The sequence below is a fragment of the Bradysia coprophila genome, unplaced genomic scaffold (assembly GCF_014529535.1).
Source record: "Bradysia coprophila strain Holo2 unplaced genomic scaffold, BU_Bcop_v1 contig_350, whole genome shotgun sequence".
In the NCBI taxonomy this organism is placed as follows: Eukaryota; Metazoa; Arthropoda; class Insecta; order Diptera; family Sciaridae; genus Bradysia; species Bradysia coprophila.
Window position 1 is genome coordinate 1,556,778 of NW_023503608.1, and position 23,809 is coordinate 1,580,586.

At 36.0% G+C, this 23,809-nt stretch overlaps 2 protein-coding genes across 7 annotated transcripts; one reads left to right on the forward strand and one right to left on the reverse strand.

The window, feature by feature from the left end:
* Positions 1 to 2,765: 2,765 nt before the first annotated feature.
* On the reverse strand, positions 2,766 to 22,844 carry LOC119080031 (synaptic vesicle glycoprotein 2B-like). Of its 5 annotated transcripts, XM_037188218.1 has the most exons (5): positions 22,800 to 22,844; positions 22,042 to 22,466; positions 21,901 to 21,983; positions 6,415 to 7,273; positions 6,132 to 6,353 (listed from the first exon to the last, which is right to left on the reverse strand). In XM_037188218.1, exons 2-5 carry the CDS (start codon positions 22,422 to 22,424, stop codon positions 6,170 to 6,172), a joined length of 1,509 nt encoding a protein of 502 aa, XP_037044113.1. In that variant the 5' UTR covers positions 22,425 to 22,466; positions 22,800 to 22,844; the 3' UTR covers positions 6,132 to 6,169. The 5 variants fall into 5 exon arrangements, 4 of the variants coding, with proteins under 4 accessions (XP_037044112.1, XP_037044111.1, XP_037044113.1 ...); XM_037188217.1 differs by lacking the exons at positions 6,132 to 6,353; positions 6,415 to 7,273; positions 21,901 to 21,983; positions 22,042 to 22,466; positions 22,800 to 22,844 and adding exons at positions 2,766 to 2,957; positions 3,020 to 3,878; positions 7,347 to 7,429; positions 7,484 to 8,130; XM_037188216.1 differs by lacking the exons at positions 6,132 to 6,353; positions 21,901 to 21,983; positions 22,042 to 22,466; positions 22,800 to 22,844 and adding exons at positions 2,766 to 2,957; positions 7,347 to 7,429; positions 7,484 to 7,907.
* LOC119079995 (aminopeptidase N-like) lies at positions 13,984 to 17,892 on the forward strand. Of its 2 annotated transcripts, none has more exons than XM_037188162.1 (12): positions 13,984 to 14,514; positions 14,576 to 14,785; positions 15,047 to 15,068; positions 15,133 to 15,407; positions 15,465 to 15,581; positions 15,762 to 15,828; positions 15,886 to 16,045; positions 16,105 to 16,186; positions 16,252 to 16,921; positions 16,988 to 17,572; positions 17,626 to 17,792; positions 17,839 to 17,892. In XM_037188162.1, the coding sequence occupies exons 1-11, from the start codon at positions 14,072 to 14,074 to the stop codon at positions 17,773 to 17,775; spliced, it is 2,781 nt and encodes a 926-aa protein (XP_037044057.1). In that variant the 5' UTR covers positions 13,984 to 14,071; the 3' UTR covers positions 17,776 to 17,792; positions 17,839 to 17,892. The 2 variants fall into 2 exon arrangements, with proteins under 2 accessions (XP_037044057.1, XP_037044056.1); XM_037188161.1 differs by having other exon boundaries at positions 13,985 to 14,514; positions 17,626 to 17,780; positions 17,830 to 17,892.
* Positions 22,845 to 23,809: the final 965 nt, after the last annotated feature.

A 23,809-nucleotide genomic window follows, 5' to 3' on the forward strand; every position in this document is an offset into this window, starting at 1 on the left:
AAAACTACGACCAATGTTTTCAATGTCTAGTACGTATTCAGCATAAGTCTGATGACCGATTGCTGGCTAACTTGTATTTTATTTATCGTCATTAACCTCAGCGACATTAAATGATCAAACTTTCGTCCAATTTTATTTAAACAGTTCTAGTGAAAAGATGGAACTGTATTTAAAACTCTAAGAATGACTTAATAAAATCTTCTTTCACAACACCATATTTTTTCACTTGTTTCAACTGTGCAAATAGAACCAATTTTACCGTAGCACTGCTCCTAGCATGAACATAGAAAATATTCAGAGTCAGATGAAATCATGGTATGTTTTTTTTGTAAAGACAGACGAATTGTTTTCGTTGTATGAGTTAAAATTTACAATACATACATTGTTAAGTGGTAGTTTTCATCATTAAAGTCTTCAAATTTGACACAGTGAATTTAGTGTTAATGCTAAGAGCAGTGCTATGATCTTACGTATGGTTATAATTACAATTAAATGTTTATTGAAAATCCGACACAAATTTTCATTACCTATTATTATTATAAGATAAATTTCACACACACAAAGCACACATGAAGCAATAAATAGGTTAACATTAAAATGAAGTGAGTGAAAATGAATTGATAAATTTTGTAGCGAGGAGTGGGGGGTGATTTTATGATCACTAGAATAAGAAACTGTGTAATAGAAAACAGGTTCATGGAGTATCCGTTATTTGGGTACCATTTGAAAGCCAGTCGTTATTAGACGTACACCCACACAACGCAACATTTCGGCACAGTGGAGTTGAACCAAACTTAAATAGAGTCGCAATACCACCTCTGATTTTTCTTCATTTTCTTATTGAGGGACTCGAGTACTGAATTTGAATACAGATTCTTATCGCAACGGATAGAGGGACTAATTCTAAGCTAATTCATGTTAAAATGGCTTTCCTCAACAACCTGACCACGTAGCCACTGCCACCTAAAGTCGAAATTTCGACATTTTTAAATCGTAATATGTCCAAGATGAAGTGAGTTTGAAACTCCTTGAGTGGCGATATTGGTAGAGGATTCCATGCTCTATTAAACGCCGTGACTTTCGTAAAATCGATTTTTCACCATGAAGCCATGATGGCTCATTTTTGGTCAAATGGAGAAAAATGTAGACCACAACCAGATCCAAAAATGAGCCATCGCGGCTTCATGGTGAAAAATCGATTTTAAGAATGTCTTGGCCAGATATGTCAGTAAGTTTTATGATTCTTTGTCTGAATTGTGCAATATTTGAAAACGTTTATTTTCACCATCCGCGGCGAAACCTGGACTCCTCTGTAATACATAGGTAGACCCATCTTGCAACAAAACGATAATGCCTTATCAGCCTGAAGTCTACAACAATACCTCACTTCCCATACCAGCCTCACAATAAGTATCCGTACGACATTTTGTTTGCAGCAAGGTCTCTCTACGACGAAATTTTCAATTTCTCATTTACCTCCAAGTGCCCGTTCCTTTAGGATGAGTGGAACTGTTATCCATTCTTCATAAATAAGTGGTTTCAGTTATTTGAAGCAGTTCTTACATTAATTACGTGTATCTGGAGTCGGTTAAAACTGATTTCCTCATATTTCTGTGGTAAATTTCCTCTGACGGCTAGCGAAGTCAGCTTGCTGCAAACAAAATGTCGTAACAGATACTTGTTGTGAGGCTGGTATGGATAGTGAGGTGTCGTTGTAAAGCTGAGACTGCAGGCTGATCAGGCATTATCGTTTTGTTGCAAGATGGGTCTACCTGTGAATTACAGAGGAGTCCAAGTTTCGCCGCGGATGGTGAAAACAAACGTTTTCAAATATTGCACAATTCAGACAAAATTTGTAAAATCCATTTTCGGCGTTTAATAGAGCAAACTCTCTTCATCTTGGACATATTACGATTTAAAATTGTCGAAATTTCGATTTTAGCTGGCCGTGGTCAGGTTGTCGAGGGAAGCCATTTTAACACGAATTAGCTTAGAATTAGTCCCTCTATCCGTTGCGATAACAATCTGTATTCAAATTGACTTGTCGGTCCCGCAAGGCAATGAGTGTCGGTTCTCCGAAACGGCTGGATGCGGATCCGTGAACTGAATGTGGTTCCTTATAGTACTTGAGTCCCTCAATAAGAACATGAAGAAAAATCAGACGCGGTATCGCGACTCTATTTAAGTTTTGTTCGACCCCACCGTGCGACACAATATCACAACTAAGTAAAGTTTTACTCGGTAATACGAATTTGAATCAATTGCCAAATGTTTTCAAAATTTTAGCTTCCAGTTTTCTTTTGACAAAAACTTCAATTAATTATTATAATTGAAGAATCAACTTAGGGTTTTCACAACGGCGGATATATTCAATTCATAAAGCCGTTATCGCACTGACATTTATTAAAAAATATTATGAAACTGTGTCCAAATGTTTATTTTGACGAGTTGGTGAGTGTGATCCTAAGCCGAAGGCCCAAAGTTAGGTCGAATTCGAGCTACTGATCTTAGACGAATAGCAAAATCCTAGATTTTCTTTCTATACTTCATAATATAACTCCAGATAGGTTCTTAGTACGTGACGTTCTCCGGGTGAGGTCAATGAGTATTTGTCGATGCAAAGAATCCCAACGTGAACCCTTCATGATTTAACACTGGCTATCTTATTCCTTTAGCTTTTCACATTTCTTTGAAAAATCAACCAAAAGATTTTACACACCTCAAATAAATGATAGATTCCATTAAACAACAGTAGCTTTCCAAAGTAATACGTTTATTTTACGATTCTTTTCGAAATATTCGGAATTGTAAATGCAAGACAGCCGCTCGATATCAAAAGAATTGTGGGCATCACAAATGTGTAGGCACAATAGTTATCCAGCAGCGTTCCGATTACGTTCGATGCAAACACACTGCCGATTCTACCAGACATTAGAGACAAGCACAATGCCATGGCTCTGATAAAATTTAAGTTGATCAACATTAGGCATTGTAAGTAAAATACACAGACAAAGTATACCTTAATTTCGTTGGAAACAGTTCCACCGTCGATGCGTTCAATACTGTGAGCGCTAAACCAACGGACAACAGTACGATATATAAGTAGGTCGAAACCACAGGCTGATCAACAAAGATTAACGAAAATCCAATAATTCCGCACGAGAATAGCAGTGTTGTTATAATGATGAGCTTTCCAATACGATTAATAATCATCGACAAGAACAACCAACCGAAACAGTAGATCGAAGCTAACACGAAAATATTTTGATAGGCAGAGTTGTCAAGTTTTGTTACGCACAGCTCTTCATTTTCGTTTGGAATAATTCTCGTGTCGTTCAATATTTGGCATACTGTAGAAGAGACGTGTGACGGATCATTCTGCCAAATAGCGATTCTGTTTGTAATTTCTGGGAAAAACGTCCAAAATCCATTGCATGAATTGAAGATGCAGAATTGCATGAAACATACGGTCAGTGTATTTTTCAGGTGGGGATGCTGAAACAGTGGAACCGTCTGTATCCACATAAATTGAAACAAGTTTTTTCGCTTCATTTTTTGATCTTCAAACTCTTCGTCCTTAGCCAGCGATGTTACATCAAAAGATTCGGCAGGCTTTCCTGTGTTGCAGGAGTAGACGTTCTGCAAAATTTGTAGTGTTTCTTGTTCATTGCCCTGGGAAAATGTAAATTTTGGTGATTCGGGCATAAATAGCATAACGCATCCACCTAAGAGAGTTGGAATGGCACAGACGATCATGAATAGCCTCCACGGCTTGAAAACTAAGTCGATTGGTGCAATATAAAAGGTCCAGTCCTGATTTATTATAATTGACGCAAAAATGGGATTGTAAAAGCAGAAGAATCCATATGTAAATGAACCTAAGCGAGAAAAATATTCCCACAATAAGTAAAAAGATAAAGTGACAGCTCTGAAAATTTGTCATTAAATTCTGACTTAACTCACCTAACATCATAACTTTCGACCTGTCTTTGAAACAGTGAAATTCTCCCAGATACGCATATGTTGTTGCGGAAGGTCCTGAAACACTAAAATTTTTCCATACTACAGTTCGTCCAGCCATCCCACAGATCAAACTCACAAAAATCCATTCAGAAATCTCAGCACAACCAACAACCAATACGATTGGGTGAAGGTTGATATGATGGTTGTAAAGAAAGCGATAAATAGAGATGTAACGATAATTTTCTTCCTTCCACGAGTATCGGCAAGAAATCCCCAAAGATGTGACGAAACAATAATACCAATAAAACCAATTGCACTCAGTAAGCCCTTGTGTTGATTGGTCATTTGTAAATCGCATTGTGCAACCGGTAAAATAAGGTTGATGGCAACAGTTTCCAGAAAAACAGCGGACAGTATCGCACCCGATAAAATAATCAGGATCCAATTGAATTTACCGAATCCAGTTCTTTCCAATGCGTCTTCTAAAGGCACATTGGTTGAATATTTATCTTGTACCATTTCAGCTGAATAATCTCCTAAAATTTATGATTTGAATCTTAATATTGTCTAAAATAGTTTACCACGATAACGACACGAGGGGGCATGCGACTTGCGAAAGACTTACGTTTATCCAATTAAAGCTTATCTTTTATATATATCATCTACCGTAGATGACAGGAATGATATGCAAAACTTAGAATATAATTGCCGATGAAGTATAGTCGAGTGTTACCCGGAAATCGGAAGAAATTGGTAAGACTGATATGCAGTTTATATTTTACTTATATGTAGATCAAAGTTTTGACCATTAGCAGTGCGATTGCATGCCCAAATTTGTGAGCAACTGAACGCAGCAAACTTCGCAAGAGGAATAGTTTTTGAAATTATTTTTAAATATTTTTTAAGAAAACATAGAAAATTCTAATGGAAAATTGAATTAAACAGTTTCAGTAACCGAGATATGTTAATATCTGAAGTCAAGGAAAATATGAGCATTGAATTGCTCGAAAAAATGTCTATTTCTTGCTGTTCAGTTTTTGTGAGGTTGGCTATGATTAGGTTGTACACAAAATCATAGAGTATAACGCTATGCACAAAATCGTCAAAGTGCACTGAACCACACTGTGCCTTGCTGTCATCAGTTTCGCAAAGCAACGAGATCTATCGTCATTAACCGTAGAACAGCGAAAATAAAAAATCAAAAGTTGTTGTCAAAATTAACAGCGTGACACTTCTAACCAAAAAATTGCATATAAAACACTGTCTATTGGTAGAATGAGTTAATAAAATCTACTTCTACAGCAAAATGTTTTTCACTTGTTTCAGCTGTCCAAATAGAACGAATTTTACCATAGCACTGCTCCTAGTATGAACATAGAAAATATTCGAAGTCTGATGAAATCACCGAAATTAGCTTAGAAACTCGGCTTCCATTTACTTAGATACCACATATTGACAACCTACAAAATCTACTGCCGCATTATAAATATTGTTTTAGATTTCGTATGTACCATGCACACTTTTTATACATGACACACATACATTGACTCCAGTAACAGGCGTAACAGACAGTTACTGTAATCAAATTTTAGATGGATTGCATTTGTGGGTTGAAGAACGGTTAAAATGTAAAAAATTAAAACCTCAAAATTTTACACTTGTAATTCAGTGTTAAATTAACACTGTTAATGCTAGGATCAGTGCTATGATCTTACGTATGATTAAAACAATTAAAATGAAATATTTATTGAATTTCGCACACATGAAAATCTTTATGCAAGTTACTAAGTTAACATTAAAATCAAGTGAACGAAAATGAATCAATAAATTTTGTGGCGAAGAGTGGATGGTAATTTTATAATCACGACAAAAGGGAACTGTATGTAAAGTTAGAATGATAGTAAAATCCTGGCGTTTCTATTAACTTGAAAATATTTTTCCAGAAGATGCTATAGTCCGTCACGTCGAAGAAACTTACTCGGGTCGAGTAGAATCTCTAAATGAGTATTCGTCGATATTGATACAAAATATTATCACAGCGCAGCAGAAAATTGTGGGGACACTAATGACGTGAACGTTTCATGCACTGGCTATCTGATTCTTTAGTTTTTCATATTTCTTAGGAAAATAAACCCAAATTTATCACCAAGATCTAAGAGAATAATTAATTGCATTAAACAACAGCAAACTTTATTAAACCGAACATTTATTTCACATTTCTTTTCGAAATATTGGGAATTGTAAATGCAAGGCAGCCGCTAGATATCAACAGAATTGTGGGCATCACAAATGTGTAGGCGCAATAGTTATCCAGCAATGTTCCGATTATGTTCGATCCAACAACACTTCCGATTCGACCAGACATTAAAGACAAGCACAAGGCCATGGCTCTGATAATGTTAAGTTGATCAACATTAGACATGGTAAGTAGACACCACAAACAAAGAATACCTTAATTTCGTTGGAAACAGTTCCACCGTCGATGCGTTCAATACAGTGAGCGCCAAGCCAACGGCCAATAGAACGATATATAAGTAACTCGAAACCATAGGCTGATTTACAAAGATTAATGAAAATCCACTAATTCCGCACGTGAATAGCAGTGTCGTTATAATGATGAGCTTTCCAGTTCGATTAATAATCACCGACAAGAACAACCAACCGAAACAATAGATCGAATTTAAAATGAAAATATTTTGATAGGCAGTGTTGTCCAGTTTAGTTACGCACAACTCGGCATTTTCGTTTGTAATAATTTTCGTATCATTCAATATTTGACATACAGTAGAAGACACATGTGATGCATCATTCTCCCAAATAGCGATTCTGTTTGTAATTTCTGGGAAAAACGTCCAGAATCCGTTGCTTGAGTTGAAGATACAGAATTGTATGAAACATACGGTCAATGTGTTTCTCAGATGGGGATGTTTGAACAGTGGAACCGTCTGTGTCCACATAAAATTAAACAAATTTGTTTGCTTCACTTTCTGATCTTTAAACTCTCCGTCCTTCGCCAGCGATGATACATCAAAAGATTCAGCAGGCTTTCCTGTGTTGCAGGAGTAGACGTTCTGCAAAATTTTTAGCGTTTCTTGTTCATTGCCCTGGGAGAATGTAAATTTTGGTGATTCTGGCATAAATAACATAACACATCCGCATAAGACACTTGGAATGGCACAGACAATCATAAATAGCCTCCACGGCTTGAAAACTAAGTCGATTGGTTCAATATAAAATGTCCAGTCCTGATTTATAATAATCGACGCAAAAATTGGATTGTAATAGCAGAAAAAGCCAAACGTAAATGAGCCTGGGAGAAAAATATTCCAAGAAGAAAGTTAAAGTTGTGAAAGCATTTCCACTAATCTCCACAATAAACTCACCTAACATCAAAACTTTCGATCTATCTCTGAGACAGTGAAATTCTCCCAGGTACGCATATGTTGTTGCGGAAGGCCCTGAAACACTAAAATTTTTCCATACTACAGTTCGTCCAACCACCCCACAAAATCAAACTCACAAAAAACCATTCAGAAATCTCAGCACAACCAACAACCAATACGATTGGGTGAATGTTGACATGATGGTTGTAAAGAAGGCGATAAATAGAGACGTAACGATAATTTTCTTTCTTCCACGAGTATCGGCAAGAAATCCCCAAAGATGTGACGACACAATAATACCAATGAATCCAATTGCACTCAGTAAGCCCTTGTGTTGATTGGTCATTTGTAAATCGCATTGTGCAACCGGTAAAATTAGGTTGATGGTAACTGTTTCCAGAAAAACAGCGGACAGTATCGCACCCGATAAAATAATCAGGATCCAATTGAATTTACCGAATCCAGTTCTTTCCAATGCATCTTCCAATGATACATTGGATGAACTTTTTGCTTGCACCATTGTCACACAAGTACTGAACTCATCGAATTAATATCTTTACATCTACGACTTGAATCTCAATATTATCTCAGATAGATTATAAAGATAACGAAAAAAGTGTGTATGGGCCATGCTACTTGTGAAAGATTTATATTTATCCAATTTACGCTTATCACAATTTTAGCTTAAATTTTGGTAACACATTAAATAACAATGATCTGCAAATCTTGGAATAAACATTGCTGATGAAATATAGTCTGTTGTTACCCGGACATCGGAATGTAATCGGTAAATTTTTTTAACGTCATTGACAGCATCAACAAAAGATCAAATTTTAGTTCTAGCAAAAAAAAGTGGCATAAACAGCCATCTATTTTAGTAGAATGAGTTAGAATCAGATCTACAGAAGAAATTGAACTTATTATTTTCACGATCGATGTTTATACCCCTAAGCTTCGGTGTAATGGTGTCATGACTTCAGTCATTTTCTATTCGCCTTTGGCTGGAAAATGGCTGGTTTCCTTGTGATTTATTTGGACTACCTTTACTACCAGTAACTTCTATTGACAAATTTCGCAGAAGTGCAGAACCGCCGCTTCCCGGACTACCATCAATTCCAGGACTACCATTACTTCCAGGACTACTGGTCTTTCACAAGCTGGTGTTCATGCTGTTGTATGGATTCACATCAGTAGTAAATAAAAGCGACCCACCCTTTTTTAGTGAAAAAGAATACTTTCCAAATAAAATTAGTTTAACTCGATATATCTATTCTCGACAGATAAAGTAGCGTAAACACCAGCGGATGCTCCTCTGTCTAAAATGTTTATTTTGACGATTTGGATTCTGTACCATGCCTTCGGCTCGGTATATAACTAAGTTATGATAACTTCCAAATCATTAAATAAACATTTTAGACAGAGGGAGAGGAGCATAATCTACTATTTACAGTAACTGTTAATAACAGTACAGTCGCAAAGATCTCAGTAGAATGTTTTATCACTTCGATAAATTGGTGAATAACATAAAACAGAAATTCAGAGCACCTCGGCGAACCTTGGGTCATTTCAGTGCACCACATGTCACCTCAGTGACATCACGCGTTGCCTTGATCAAACACGTGAAAAATTATGAATGCCTGATGATCATTATTCCTGGTGACTTCTGTTGCAAATAAAAGTAGGAAAATTTGATAGAAAATTCACGCCGTATAGTCGGGTCCTTTGTGTAATTCCTCTCGATCTACCTTTTTCTAGCTGAACAGTTATCATATGTGGAACAAAATTTCTTTCTCAAAAATAGACTTTTATTAATGTAAGGGTATTATTTAGGGACAATATGTTTGTTCCAACTATCTGTAAACACGAATTTTCACTGGCCGAACGAACTCGATTTCATACATAGAGATCTTTCATATCAATATTGTCTCTATAGATGAAATTTGCAGGCGTCCCACTAAATTTTGCCTTGTCCGAAATTCGGACATTTCGGACAATTCATAAAAATTTCGGACATTTTCTGCAAAAATTTCGGACATTTTTTTTCTAATTTTCACTAAAGTTACGCATTAGAAAAAGTCTGTAAGTCATTTAAGCCCATTCCACCAACAAATTCTAAGGCTTTATATGAGATGGGAGAGATGAGATTTTTTTTAAAAGTATACTTTGACATGACCTGTAGCTGTACTGATCATAAACCTGAATAGAGGGCTTGAAACCTTCACGAAAAGATAGTGTTAAAGATGTAGGTTAACTAATGCATCTCACCGGAAAGGTGAAAGGCTGAATACAGTCGCGGAAGAATAATATCTGACATGTTTCTGAGGTAAGGGTCTGTAATAGATCCTATATAAATTTCGTCTAACAAACGAAAATCTAGATTTGGTATTTTAGTATAAAAATGTGACGCAGGAAACTCTTAACGTGGCTGTCTTTTAGAGCTACAGCTATTTTCTAACATATCGAAGGAAGAATTGTAACATTATGCCCGAGTACCATAATCAGAAAAACAAGAAAAATTTTTTTTTTGAGGAAATGCTTCTTTGAATGAAAACCAGGTCTAGAAAATTAGCTGAATTAGCTGAGTTAGTTATCGTGTTCCATAGGAAAAGAAACAATGAGCATATCGGTTTTTCGAGAACTACTCCCAGACCATTGAGCTGATAACGCCCATTTAAAAACTTTGACCTGAGGAATTCAGTTCTCCTTCGAACAAAACGTTTTTGAAAATCGATTTTGATTTACTCAAGTTAAAAAAATATTACACATTTAACGTTTCATATTTAACGTCATATTTCCACATAATTTTCAATTATTAGTGATCACGGTACCTATACACATTTTCCGGTATTTTCTGCCATAAAGACCCATATGACTTACAGTCAACTGAATAAAAATTTCGGGACAAAGTATTGATAGACTGAAAGTTTAATTAAAAATTCTGTGAAGCGCGCCGCAGGCAATTTTTTTGAAAATGAGACTTTTATAAGTTTATATATTTAATTCTGGTCAGGTCTTGAAGAATATTTCGGACATTTCGGACATTTTGGACAATTTCGGACAAGTGGGACGCCTGAATTTGACAGTAATAAGACAATTCGTATGGCCTTGGAACAGACCAATATGGTCATAAAAATTCTCGGTGAGTTTACAAAAACACATTCAGTTTTGAATGTAATGTTCAAATGACGATTTTGTAAGAATTTCGTTAAAGTCTCATTAACATTTTTCGGATAACTACACATCTACAGTTCAAAGAAACAATAATATTTGACTAATATCCATTTATGGTCTAGTTAAATATATGCAAAAAGTGCTGTTTTCTTTAAAACAAAACGAAAAAACAACAAAAATATACCCAAATGATTTATTACTATTCTCAGCTTGAACGAACAGCTTTAATGCCAAATATGCATGGTGTTAATTCAATGACTCTATCTACTGTCTCAGAATATAAATCATTTGAAAAGACAATGTGAATTGAAACAACGGCAAATCACCCACATATTATTTTTGGTAGCTATTATTGTCAACGCTAAAATCTACCTGTCCCCTCATCATATTTACATCAATAACTTTGGCTTTTTTATGTAAGCCTGAGCTAAACCATGCATCTATATTCCGATGTTATGTCTTTTAAATTAAATAAATACATAAATTAGTGGCTTTTTTCTTCTCTCCAGAGATTTCCATATTGCTTATGCATTCATAATATTATCTATGTAGAGATAGAAAAAAAACTGTACTTACATATATAGCCTAGCAATATAACATATATTTTCGCATGAGAAATTTTTTTTATTATTAGTTGGATAAAAGGTGTATTAGAAAAAGTAATTTTGATTAGCAATTTCCTGACAAGATAACATTATAAATTTGTCGTAATTTCTGGTGATTAGTTTTAAATAATCACTTTGCTTTTTCCATTTCGTATATTAAATATCATATATCCCAGCAACAACGTGTACCGTCGTCTATACTCATTTTTAATGAATATATACCCCGATTGAATAGGTATTTCTTGCCGCGCCATATTTATACTACTTAGCAGCTGGTTCTTAATAGACAAAATTGCTATGTTATGCAAAGAAGCAAAAAAAAAATCGTACATTGCTGCCGTTAATGCTAGTATTTCACATAAATCTTCAGCATATTACTGTACGGTTTCACGTTGATTCAAAACTTAAATGTGCTATCGATAACCGAAACATTAATTTTTATGTTCCGTTTTTTTTCGCTTCTCTCTGTCGACAAACTAATTGAATTGCCATTTATTTTAACAATGAAGCTGTTGGCAAACATGAAATAGTGGCATGGAGTACGTAAATGCAGTGTTGTTAATTTCCTGAACCGACACTTTGAGTGGGTCGTGTAATATATTGGATAGGTGTGATAGAATTCAATTTATATCAAGAAATAATGAAATTGAACCATCCTATAAGTGGTCTAAAACTTTACTTTACTTTACACGCTAAGGGTGTATATACCAGTACCTTAGAATCTTACAACAGTGACCAAGTACGTGAGTCATTACAGGATTAGTTTGAATTTATAGTACATTTTCTACCTTGGTGTATATTTCGAGAATAACTTCGTATGTACAATTGTATATAACGAGCGCCAGCGAGTGTATATACAATTGTACATAAGAAGTGATTCGAGAAATATACACCAAGGTAGAACAATGTTTTATCTCCTGCAAGCTGATATTTCATACATTAGCGAAATAACCACAAAAATTTGGATTTAAAATTAATTAATTAAGCATGTTGTTTTAAAACGCATTCACAACAAAAAAAACATCATACAGAGAATCCTTTATTTACTTACTCACACACATATACTATCCACCTCAACATTTCGTTCAAATCACATCATTCCGACTACTCTGATTATTTGATCGATGTAGAAGTGACTAACGAACCATTACCGACACCAATTGCATCGCGTTATGTGATTTGTTGGCGTAGTGGTCAGCATGTTTGGTTGATATGCTGCTGGTCCCGTGTTCGCTTCCGCCGTTCGGCGATTTTTTTTCTTTCAAATATGTAGATGGAAAGTAAATTTACCCTAGGTGGGTTATGTGTGAATTATCCAATCGTTTAGGCTGTGGTTATGTATGTGTTTGTGTTTATATGCAGAAACGCGTAATGTATGAAATATCAGCTTGCAGGAGATAAATGGAGATTATATATCATTTTGTGACTGTTTGCTTGTACAACGAGTGGAGCGGAGCGGAACAAGGGAGTAATTTTCATCCAAGAGTTTATTTCACATGCTAGGGTTCTCCAACTCAGAATTCCGACCTGACTATACCCAGCGAAAGATGTATTTTAATCTATATGCATTCCAGATTACGCTAGGCTAACCAGGTAAGTGGTAAAGGACAATCACATAATGAGCTGACCCTCAAAATTGGCGTACAGTCCGACTAACTACGTTATTCAGTTTCTAACTGCACTTTCGCATGCTAGAGGCTCTGTTACCAAACAATATCTGCAGGGAGGTAAATTGAATGTCAAGAACATAATATCGTCAAGGATTTTGTAATAGGTGCGTCGTCTCGTGTGCCTAAATGTACCGACAGTCTATGTGACCATTCGTTCGTCTCGTGTGATACATACGTAGGCTATTAGCGGCATAAACCAATTTTTAATTTGTTGTTTTTTTAAACCGTTTCTTATATTAATTGAACCCTTATAAAACGTTTGAAACGAAGAACTACCTACGCTGTCCCTGATAGTTCATATTTTTCTTCATTCCAAGAACTGCTGTACACCATATTTCATTATAACAAAAGGAAAGAGGCTCCTAACTTAGCTTGAAAGAAAATGAATTATGCAAAGTTACAAGTGACTCAAGTTGTAACTTTTTGATGTTTCCATCCTACCTACCTTATGAACTCCAATTCTAAATGGCTGTAGATTCATATTTTTGGTTGGCACTTACTTAAACACAGAATTTTTCCCTTTTTGTGGAGTTTAAGCGTATCGTGATATATTACTTAAATCTATTACTTCATCTGATGTGCTTGATACAAAATCTTTTAGTTCGATAGCTTTGCATATATTTTGTGGTATAAGAGAGCATTGGTAGATGAAGATCGCTTATTTGTGTTGTTGCTGTCGAAATAAATGATTGGTCGATTATGTGTTCATTATGGTCACGTATACTTTTGAAAGACAATTTAAATTTGAAACTCAATAGAATTATACTGATCAAAACAAATCGAAATCAAATTCCTACAACTGGCACCTTCACAGCTATTACTGCTTTATCAGCAAACATTTCTATCTCATTTTCAACGTGTCGTGAGATGTGATAACCCAAACTCAAACAAAGGCAGTATGCTTTTAGACGCGACAGAATGTTTTTATTGTAGAACCTGAGATTCGGAATCAATGATAGCTTATGTTGCGCAAGTGCATTATTATTATGGAATTATAACTTCTACCGTTGTGCGCCGTAAATCGCGTATTGTGTAGAACTAATGTGTAGCTTATGTGTGGACTCATAAGTTAAGAAACACATACCCAAGGGAATCTATGTAATTCATCAGTTCTCGAAGCTTTTTCTCACATTTCAATTTTACATTTACCATTTATTTATCGGTTACCCAAGCCAATGAGATAAACTAATCTTCCTATCGAAACACTCAAAATATACTTGAGACAAAAATAAAAATTTCCAAAGTCACCAATCAGTTCAGCGTGAAATTTTGTCGTACGATGGTCCTCCTAAAACTTTTCTTTGGCATTTTATCGGTTTCTCTGACTTTCGCCACGACCAACCATGATGTGATTTCACGAGGTGAAAAGCCGGAGCTTCGTCACGATAATTTCGAAACGTTCCGTTTGCCGAATGACACAAGAGCCCTTACTTATGATGTTAGCATTAGAACTTGGATCGATGAAGGCAATCTAACGTTTATTGGCACAGTTAGAATCGGAATAGTTGCTGAACAGTCCACCAACACGATAACTTTGCATCACCGTGCGTTAACAATCGAAGATGTTGTTCTATTATCAGCGTCCGGTGACCCAATTGCAATTGGAGCTACTGCTTATGATAGCGTATTCGAATTTTTTACGATTTCTGTGCCGAATAATTTAACAATTGGAAGTGAATATACCATCGTTATCAGTTATAGAGGCCTCATGCCTACCAGTTGGTAATGGTGCCAGTGATTTCAAATATAATTTCGTCGATAACTTTTATTCGTTCGAATGTAGGAGTGGCTTCTATGCAGTTCGTTACTTGAATAGTGAGGGGAACGAGGTCTACTACGGGTCCACACAATTTGAGGCTACTGAAGCGAGACGTGCATTCCCGTGCTACGATGAGATTGGAAGGAAATCACGCTTTACCATTCGTATCACTCACAGCCCATCTTATTCAACTATATCAAATATGCCTGCAACGTCAGAGAATCCAACTCCGAAGTGAGATTTTATTTGTTTTTAAATAGTCCATTATTGCCTTGATAAATGCAACAGCCAAAGAAAATGTACGAAATGTTGTTTTAACATTTCGCCACACTAGTGCACTGCACTGTTTGATGGCCACACTCAATAGAGTGTGGTAGTGGATAGTTAATGAAGGTGTAACCACATATAAAATTTTAGGGGACTGTGGTACAAGGAAAATGGACTTTTAATGACATTTTTTTTTAAATTATGTACTGACAAGCCTCTTTTCCCTAGCCCTGATGGATCAGTTACAACGGAAAGTCAACGTGGAAAAATTAAAATTCGAATTTCATTGCTCATTCGTCTATTACCAATTACAGGAATTTCAACAAACGCCTTTAATGTCCACGTACCTTGTAGCATTCCATGTATCTGACTTTGCGCATGTATCCAGTTCGGCTACATCTGTTCCACAGCGAATTTTCACTCGTCCAAGTGTTGTCAATCTAACATCACGAGCACTGCATAACTCGGGAATAATGTTGGACGCGTTTAGTGAACACTTTGGAATAGATTACGTTCTGCCAAAAATGGATGCAGCAAGTCTTCCTGAGTTTGGCGGAGCCATGGAAAACTTTGGTTTAATCACTTACAGGTATTTCGCTTACAGGTATTTTCTCAGAGCTGGTTCGTTGAAGTTTAAAATTTTCAGCGATTACTACATGATCTTTGATGACAATGTCGACGGTTTTGTGAGGCAATTGACATCAGTGGAGGGCATTGCTCATGAGCAAGCACATCAATGGTTTGGGAATTTAGTTACACCCACGTACGTACGAGTTGTTGTTCGATCGAAGTGTCTTTTTAAGTAGCTTTCCATATATTTTGGTCAACTTGTGGCTCCATGTCACAATTCTGTCATTTTCCTATTTTGGTCTTTTTGTGGCTCCATGGCAAAATTCTGCCGTTTTCACGATTTACTCTACTTTAATTAAAAAATCATTTGTAGGTGGTGGACATATACTTGGATGAAAGAGGGATTCGCGACATTATTCCATTCATTTGGTGTAGACTGGGTAGGTAATATTCGGAAGCTTACATTCCCATCCCGATTAATTTCGCTTCGCTAACAGATATATCCTGATTGGACTAAAAGAGATTATATGCTAGTGGAAAGTGTACACAGCATGTTTCAATATGAGGCGTACTGGGGCTATAATCGCCCTATGACACACTATGTGGAACAACCTCAAGAAATTGATTCGCTTTTCGACAATGTTTCGTACAGGAAAGGTATTGCCAGCTTTTTCACTTTCAAATTGTGCTCAGCTAAAAGTGTTCTTCCTATATAGCGGCAAGTGTCTTGCGAATGTTTCTGTTTGCATTCGGTGAAGAAACGTTTATGGCAGGCTTACGAGCGTATCTTGTCGAACAGTAAGACAAATTCTTACTATTTCCATTTTATAACTTTATGTTAATCTGTTTTTCATTTACCTAAGTCAATTCTCCGACGTAACCGAGGAGGATTTGTTTGACGCTCTAGAAAATGCTGTTAGGAATGATGGAGTTTTTATTCCACCAACTACCAATGTCACAGAAATCATGTCATCGTGGACCAGACAGGCCGGTTTTCCGTTCATTACAGTCGAACGTAGTTACAGTCAAGCAACAGATCAAGTTACACTCACTCAATATCGATATTTCAATCCACCGAGTCCCATTGACCCAATCAGAACCAACTATTGGGTTCCCTATAACTATGCTACCAGTGACAATCCTGGTTTCAATAGTTCTAGAGCAACTGGCTGGATTCCACAGCAAGACACTTCAATTACGATTACCGTTGATTCGTTGGACGCCAATGATTACTTCCTGTTGGATACATATGCGGGCGGTTATTACAGGATTCTATACGACGAACAGAATTATCGACTCATTTCAGATGCTATGCTTCGGGATCCAGATCATTTTCACTTAACAAGTAAAGCTAGTTTAGTGGAGAACGTGCGTGAGTTCTTCAGCACGCAGGAATTGACAATGGCTCCAGTTATGGATGTGTTGAGGATATTAGAAAACGAAGTCAGCTACGTCGCCTGGTATCCAGTAAGGAATTTTTTGCTTGAAATCGATCAAATGTTTTCAGGTCATCAAAACTATCCTCTGTTTCGGGTACAGTGTAAAATGTGGGCGCAAATTACGTGCAACGCATTAAACTTTGTCTCGTTTTTTTTAAAGGATTTCCTTCGCACTCTCATTGAAAATTTGTATGATTCCGTTCGAGTCGAGGACATACCAGATGAACCAATTTTAAGAAAGCCTGCTAGGCAACTAGCCGTTAGCTTGGCATGCGACATGGGTTCTGTACATTGTCGTAGTGATGCATTAAGACAACTGCGACAATTAATTACAACCGGTGGAGAATTTCATCAAAATGTCAGGCAACAAATTTACTGTGCAGCACTTCGAAGCGGTAATGCGAATGATTTCAATTTCGTATGGAATCGAATGTTACAATCGGCCAACACTAATCAACGGAATGAAATTAGTCGATCGTTGGGCTGTTCCACATCTAGAATATTGACAAATCGACTTCTTAGTTCACTTCTGCCATCGACAAATGAAAATAACATTGAGTATCGAGCGAACGAAGCGTATCAAGTATTTCGTAATGTCTATCAAAATGGAATCTTTGGCTTAGAGCTGACATTGGACTTTGTGATCGAGAATGCGATTGAAACATACGAGACATTCGGTGTGAATGGACCGAATTTCATTATCGATATGGCTTCGTCGATCAGACGCGACGATTTAACTGAAAAAGTTGGTTCTTCAATTTTTACATTTGAAAGGTTTCTATCAACAATTATTTTCAGTTCCGTGAATTATTACAAATATACTTAGAAAATGGACTCGTATCACAGCCGGTAATTTATGTCGTTGAGGAAATTATGTCCGAAAGGAGAGATCGTCTGGAGCAGCATGGCGACGTAATTGATCAGTGGTTATTGACGAACTTTGCTTGAGTAAAACAACTCATCAACACTTTATCAACATGTATTTTTAGCTAGTCCTTCACGCCAGACTTTTACAGTTTTATTGGTTATCACAATCGTTACACAATAAAATCCCATTCATTAGTATATGGTATTTGATCGTCATAGCCGTCATCGCTATCGATCGTTTGACCAAAATAATTATCATAATCAATATCATCATCATCATCATCATCATAATAATAGTGGGGATTCTTTTCTTCCTGTTCGTTGTTGAATTCTTTGAATAAAAAGGAAAACGAGTAAGTTTTCGCTGAATAATTTCAAATAATTGCTGGATGCATACCTGATTGTACATCGGATTTGTCCTCTTCGTTGATAAGGAACAACGTTATTTTCGATGCAGCGACGTATTTTTTCCCCATTTCCATTTCAAGTACTCCTTGCGGAATTAACTGGTCGTCGACACGCATATTGCATCCTGAATGCGTCATTTGAAAGAAGGTTCCACCTTTCGCATAGTTATTGACCACGTTCACGGTTATCAATCCGCCAATTTGTTCGCTTATTTGCCTTACGTAATAGGACGCGTTACTCCTTTCACTATGAATTACCAGACTATCTCCGGCTTCATTAAAAGGGAAAAAGTCAATGGATGTTTCTGATTTGATCACTAAATATTTCATTTTTGAAGTTAAATTTGGTCACAAAGTTACTAACGAAATATTGGATGTTACTCTGATGCTCAACATAAATTGAATGAAGGAAAATGTTTGGATCTGCCGTATTTAAAACAAAATTGTAGCTGCAACAGGTAAATGGGTGGAACATACATTTTCAGAGCAATTCAATATATATTTTACATAAGTGTATGTAGTCCTTTTTAGAAGCTACCTGATATCATTTTGTTGTGTGGTTCTTGGTGAGTCATACATTGTATTGAAGATACAAACATTTACCAACAGGTGCAGAGCAATAAAATCATTAGCCGTCGATTTATGGAATATTTCATTTTGTTGGTGTCGAAGAAAAATAATCTTTGTTTAAATAATATCGCTAGGTACAAACAGACAATAAAATTTGGAATGCGAATATTGTTTAGAATGGAGACCCGCGACACAGTTCATCTTGTTATCACTCGAATTAGAATAAATTGATGGAGTTTTTTTCTCTTCTTTCGATAACAAACTTCAGTAGCATTAAGCTGCCAGCGGACTTACGCCTCCCACTTTCCATTGTTAAAACGTAAACGGAGAGCTAAACGGCGTAGGCCCGCTGGCATCTTTGAGGTGTGAAGTTTGCGGCAAAGCAAGGGTTTTAGAAAAATTACCATATCCTTTCAGTGCTTTTTAGTGGACAACTTTAGGATCGTGGTACGTGTGAACTTTTACACCTTTATTTTCTCCATGTTAAATAACTAAATATTTAGGAACCAATTCCGAAAATAGAGTGAAATAAATTTAAAGAGAGTCGCATAGTGAATGCAACCGGTAATCAAAAACCGGTAATTAAAAACCGGTAATGGCTATTACCGTTTACAGTTAATTAAAATTTTTATAACCGGTTTTACCTCAGGACATAATGTTTAGTTTCCTCCATAGAGGTAGACTACCTAGAGGAATTATGACCAAAATAATATCACACACACCACTAACACGAAAACGTCAACTTTGACATTATGAGTCCCTTTACTTTTGACAGAGTCCCGTGTACTGTCTGTACACGGAGCTGTCACTCACACATTCAAATATATGATTTTTCATTTTAATTTGTCAGTTTGTTCTATTGAGAGGGCCCTTGGTTTCCTCTTTCCAAAAAAGTACTCCGTATGAGAGACAAAATAGAATTTAAAAAAAAAATTCTTTGTTGTTTTAACAGTTCGCTCTCTCACGGAGTACTTTTTGTTGAGTGGAATGGACACTTAATCATAGTATCGAAAATAAGCGAATTTAAATTGCAAAATTACTCAAGATTATACATATTTTACTCAAATGAAATAATAATGCGTGATATCGATAGAGTCAATCCGTCAACATTATCGTCTTTAACTTTCAATACAAAATATTGAGAACTTACAAAGTCTAAGAAATGGATATCAAGCCTGCCCAGGTTCACTAATGAAATGGAACCCGAGAAGGCAAATTGCAACATAGAATCAAACTGAATATCAACCGTATAAATATCGTATTGTGATTTGTTACTTGTATTTCGTATGACATTTTTGATGTGACATTACGAGTTTGTGAAGAAACTCGGAAATTGAGTCGCTCAAGTTTGATTTTCACTTCAAAATTTTCATCGTAAGAACGCATCTTAACGAGAGAGACGAAGTTCAACAAATGGAAATCCTTCACTGTGCTCTCTTACGGCAAACATTTTTAAATGGAAACCAGTTTTAACATCTAGTAAAGAAGTTTGAGGTACATTTAAAGAATTGATGAACATTTTCAAGTAAAATTTTATGAACAAAATCATTTTTTAGGTTTAAATTGAACGTACGTTTGTCATGAAGCTGATTAAACTTTAAACAAAGCTAATATTTTGAGTTTTTTCATTATAAAATTGAACTTAATTGGCGTTTTTCATGCAATATAGATTCCCGGTAATTTATCGGTAAATTTTCTCGAAAATTTCGGTAATACCGTTTACCGGTATTTAAAAAAGAGATGGTAATTGCATTCACTAGAGTCGCTACATACATAAATGTGGGACGAATGGAGCGAATGGAACGAGTAAATTTCACAGCTTGCGGTCCCTTCTCGATCAAATATTGAGAAAAAAAATCAGTTAGGGGACTTCACCCATCCAAGTGATGAGGTCTAGTATAGTATACCAATTTTGAATAGCAACTGGTACTCATACTTATATTTGATTGTTTTAGTTTCATAGAATAATCTGAATACAGTCCGAAACCTCTCAGTACATACATAAAAACATAAAAAGTTAAACTTCACAATGAATTTCATAGTCCACTATTCTCTAGACCACAATTTAATTTGAATTTCTCTTCGAAATATTCGGAATTGTAAATGCAAGAAAACCGCTCGACATCAAAAGAATGGTGGGCATCACGAACGTGTAGTCACAATAGTTATCCAGCAGTGTTCCGATTACGTTCGATGCAAATACACTGCCGATTCTACCAGACATTAGAGACAGGCACAGCGCCATGGCTCTGATAACGTTAAGTTGATCAATTTGCGATGAATGGCTAGAAATACACAAACAAAGAATACCTTAATTTCGTTGGAAACAGTTCCACAGTCGATGCGTTCAGTACTGAGAGAGTCAAACCAACGGTCATTAGAACGATATATAAGTAGCTCGAAACCATAGGCTGATTTACAAAGATTAATGAAAATCAACTAATTCCACAGGTGAATAGCAGTGCCGTCATAATAATGAGCTTTCCAACCCTATTAATAATGAGCGACAAAAAGAACCATCCGACGCAGTATATCGTAATTAAAATGAAAATATTTTGATACGTAGAGTTGTCCAGCTTTGTTACACAAAACTCTGCATTTTCGTTTGGTATAATCTTTGTGTCGTTCAATATTTGACAGACCGTAGAGGTGACATGTGATGGATCATTCCTCCAAATAGCGATCCTGTTTGTGATTTCTGGGAAAAACGTCCAGAATCCATTGTGTGAATTGAAAATGCAAAATTGTATGTGGCATGCTGTCAATGTGTTTTTCAGATGAGGATGTTTGAACAATGGTACCGTCTGTGTCCACATAAAATGAAATAAATTTGTTTGTCTGGCCTTTTGATCATCAAACTCTCCGTCCTTGGCCAGCGACGTTACATCAAAAGATTCGGCTGGCTTTCCCGTGTTACAGGTGTAGACGTTATGCAAAATTTTTAGCGTTTCTTGTTCATTGCCCTGGTAGTATGTAAATTTTGGCGATTCGGGCATAAATATCATAACGCATCCACATAATACACTTGGAACAGCACAGACAATCATAAATAATCTCCACGGCTTGAAGACCAAGTCGATTGGTTCAATATAAAATGTCCAGCTCTGATTTATAATAATCGAAGCAAAAGTTGGATTCCAAAAGGTGAAAAAGGCATACGTAAATGAGCCTAAACAAGAAACATATATTCCCAAAGGTTAAAACAGAAAATATTTTCGACAAAACTCACCTAACATCATAACTTTGGATCTATATTTGAGACAGTGAAATTCTCCCAAGTACGCAAATGTTGTTGCGGAAGGTCCTGACACACTAAAATTGTTCAATACTACAGATCTTCTCTATTCACATTTGTTGTAACCAAACTCACAAAAATCCATTCCAAAATCTTAACACAACCATAAGCCAATAGGATTTAGTCAATGTTGATCCGATAGTTATAAAGAAAGCGATAAATAGAGATGTAACGATAATTTTCTTCCTTCCACGAGTATCGGCAAGAAATCCCCAAAGATGCGATGACACAATAACACCAATGAATCCAATCGCACCCAGTAAGCCCTTGTGTTGATTGGTCATTTGTAAATCGCATTGTGCAACCGGTAGAATAACGTTGATGCCAACAGTTTCCAGAAAAACAGCGGCTAGTATCGCACCCGACAGAATAATCAAGATCCAATTGAATTTACCGAATCCAGTTTTTTCCAATGCGTCTTCCAATGATACATTGGCTGAATCTTTAACTTGCACCATTGTCGCACAAGTACTGATCTCAGCTCGATAATTTCTTTACATCTACAGAATGTTGAATTCTCAGTTTGTGACTTTAGATTAGATAAGATTATATTTATTGGCTCGAAGTTAATATTAGAATACAAGTAAATATTACTTGTACATAATTAGGCTCCTTTTATAACCAAAATTATGTAGCTTGGTACTTAGAAAATGTTTGTTTATCAAATAAAAAGGTCTAGCTCAATTCTAGCCTGAATGTTGTAATTAACGTTCGTCTATCATAAGTAATAGTGAAAGATGATCTTTGAATAAATATTTCTGGTGAATGATATCGTTGGTTGTTACTCGGTAAAGAAAACCGGTAAAACTTATGACCGTTTATATTTTGCTTACCGGTGTTTGCTATAGACGCAATAAATGATTAGTAGTTCGTCAAATTGAACATTCAATTTTCACAGTTTTTAATTTAAAGTATAGAACACTTCTAGCAAAAAAGACCACTGTATTCAATACTGTCTTAATCTACAATGAGTTAATACATTATGCAGCACACCATTTGTCAAGTTTCAGTTGTACAAATAAAAACAAATATTTATGTACGATGGATAAGTCAATTAAAATGCAATATTTGTTGTGAGGGGCTCATCACTGACGATCGGCGATAAGAACTATCACCCAAAACAGTAGATCGAAATTAAAATGAAAATATTTTGAAAGGCAGAGTGATCCAATTTTGTTAATCACAGCCCTGCATTCTCGTTTGAAATAATTTTCGTGTCGACAATATTTGGCAGACCGTGGAAGATATTATAATGTGACGACATTACTTCGTCGCATTCTAAGATTCTCTTTTCTCTTCCCCTTCGATTGAATGTAATTAATTTATCGTACGGGATTAGCGATCGTAAATTAGGAGAAATAGCACTGCACTAGTGGCAGTTCGTTAGTAAATAAGTTTAGTCCTAAGTGAACGTTTATAACGATTTCAAGGAGTTTTAGTGCGTGAAGAGAACGCTTTCTCCTTAAGAAAAAATGAAAGAAAATACGAATACAAATATAAAAGAAAGAAAATAAAATAAATAAATTTTAGCGACCATACGTAAGACCATAGATCGTAAGAGGAATATTGTAACAAAAATCTAGTTTAAATATTGGCGCGTGAGGTGTTTAATTAATTGGGACACACCGATTGTTGATTTCATGACCGACGTTTCATAATTGTCAACGTTAAGGGATCAATAATCGTAGTTCCGGTTTTTGGAGACGAATGGGCTCGAACGTATGATCGTCCTAATCGGTTTCAAAATGAGTCTTAAGCTATCCGTTCGAAAGGACAGACGTGTTGCTTTACAATTAATTCTAGTTAGACTAAGCGATATTGCATAACGAAAGTAAATCGTCGG

Bases quoted from the DNA above. Each gene is read 5' to 3' on its own strand.
- LOC119079995 (XM_037188162.1), top strand. From the start codon at position 14,072: ATGGTCCTCCTAAAACTTTTCTTTGGCATTTTATCGGTTTCTCTGACT. The intron at 15,582-15,761 runs GTACGTACGAGT...AATCATTTGTAG, and splicing joins GGGAATTTAGTTACACCCAC to GTGGTGGACATATACTTGGA. The intron at 16,922-16,987 runs GTACAGTGTAAA...TTTTTTTTAAAG, and splicing joins AAAACTATCCTCTGTTTCGG to GATTTCCTTCGCACTCTCAT.
- LOC119080031 (XM_037188217.1), bottom strand. From the start codon at position 7,866: ATGGTGCAAGCAAAAAGTTCATCCAATGTATCATTGGAAGATGCATTG. The intron at 7,430-7,483 runs GTGAGTTTGATT...GAAAAATTTTAG, and splicing joins AGATTTCTGAATGGTTTTTT to TGTTTCAGGGCCTTCCGCAA. The intron at 3,879-7,346 runs GTGAGTTTATTG...TTTCTCGCTTAG, and splicing joins ATCGAAAGTTTTGATGTTAG to GTTCATTTACATATGGATTC.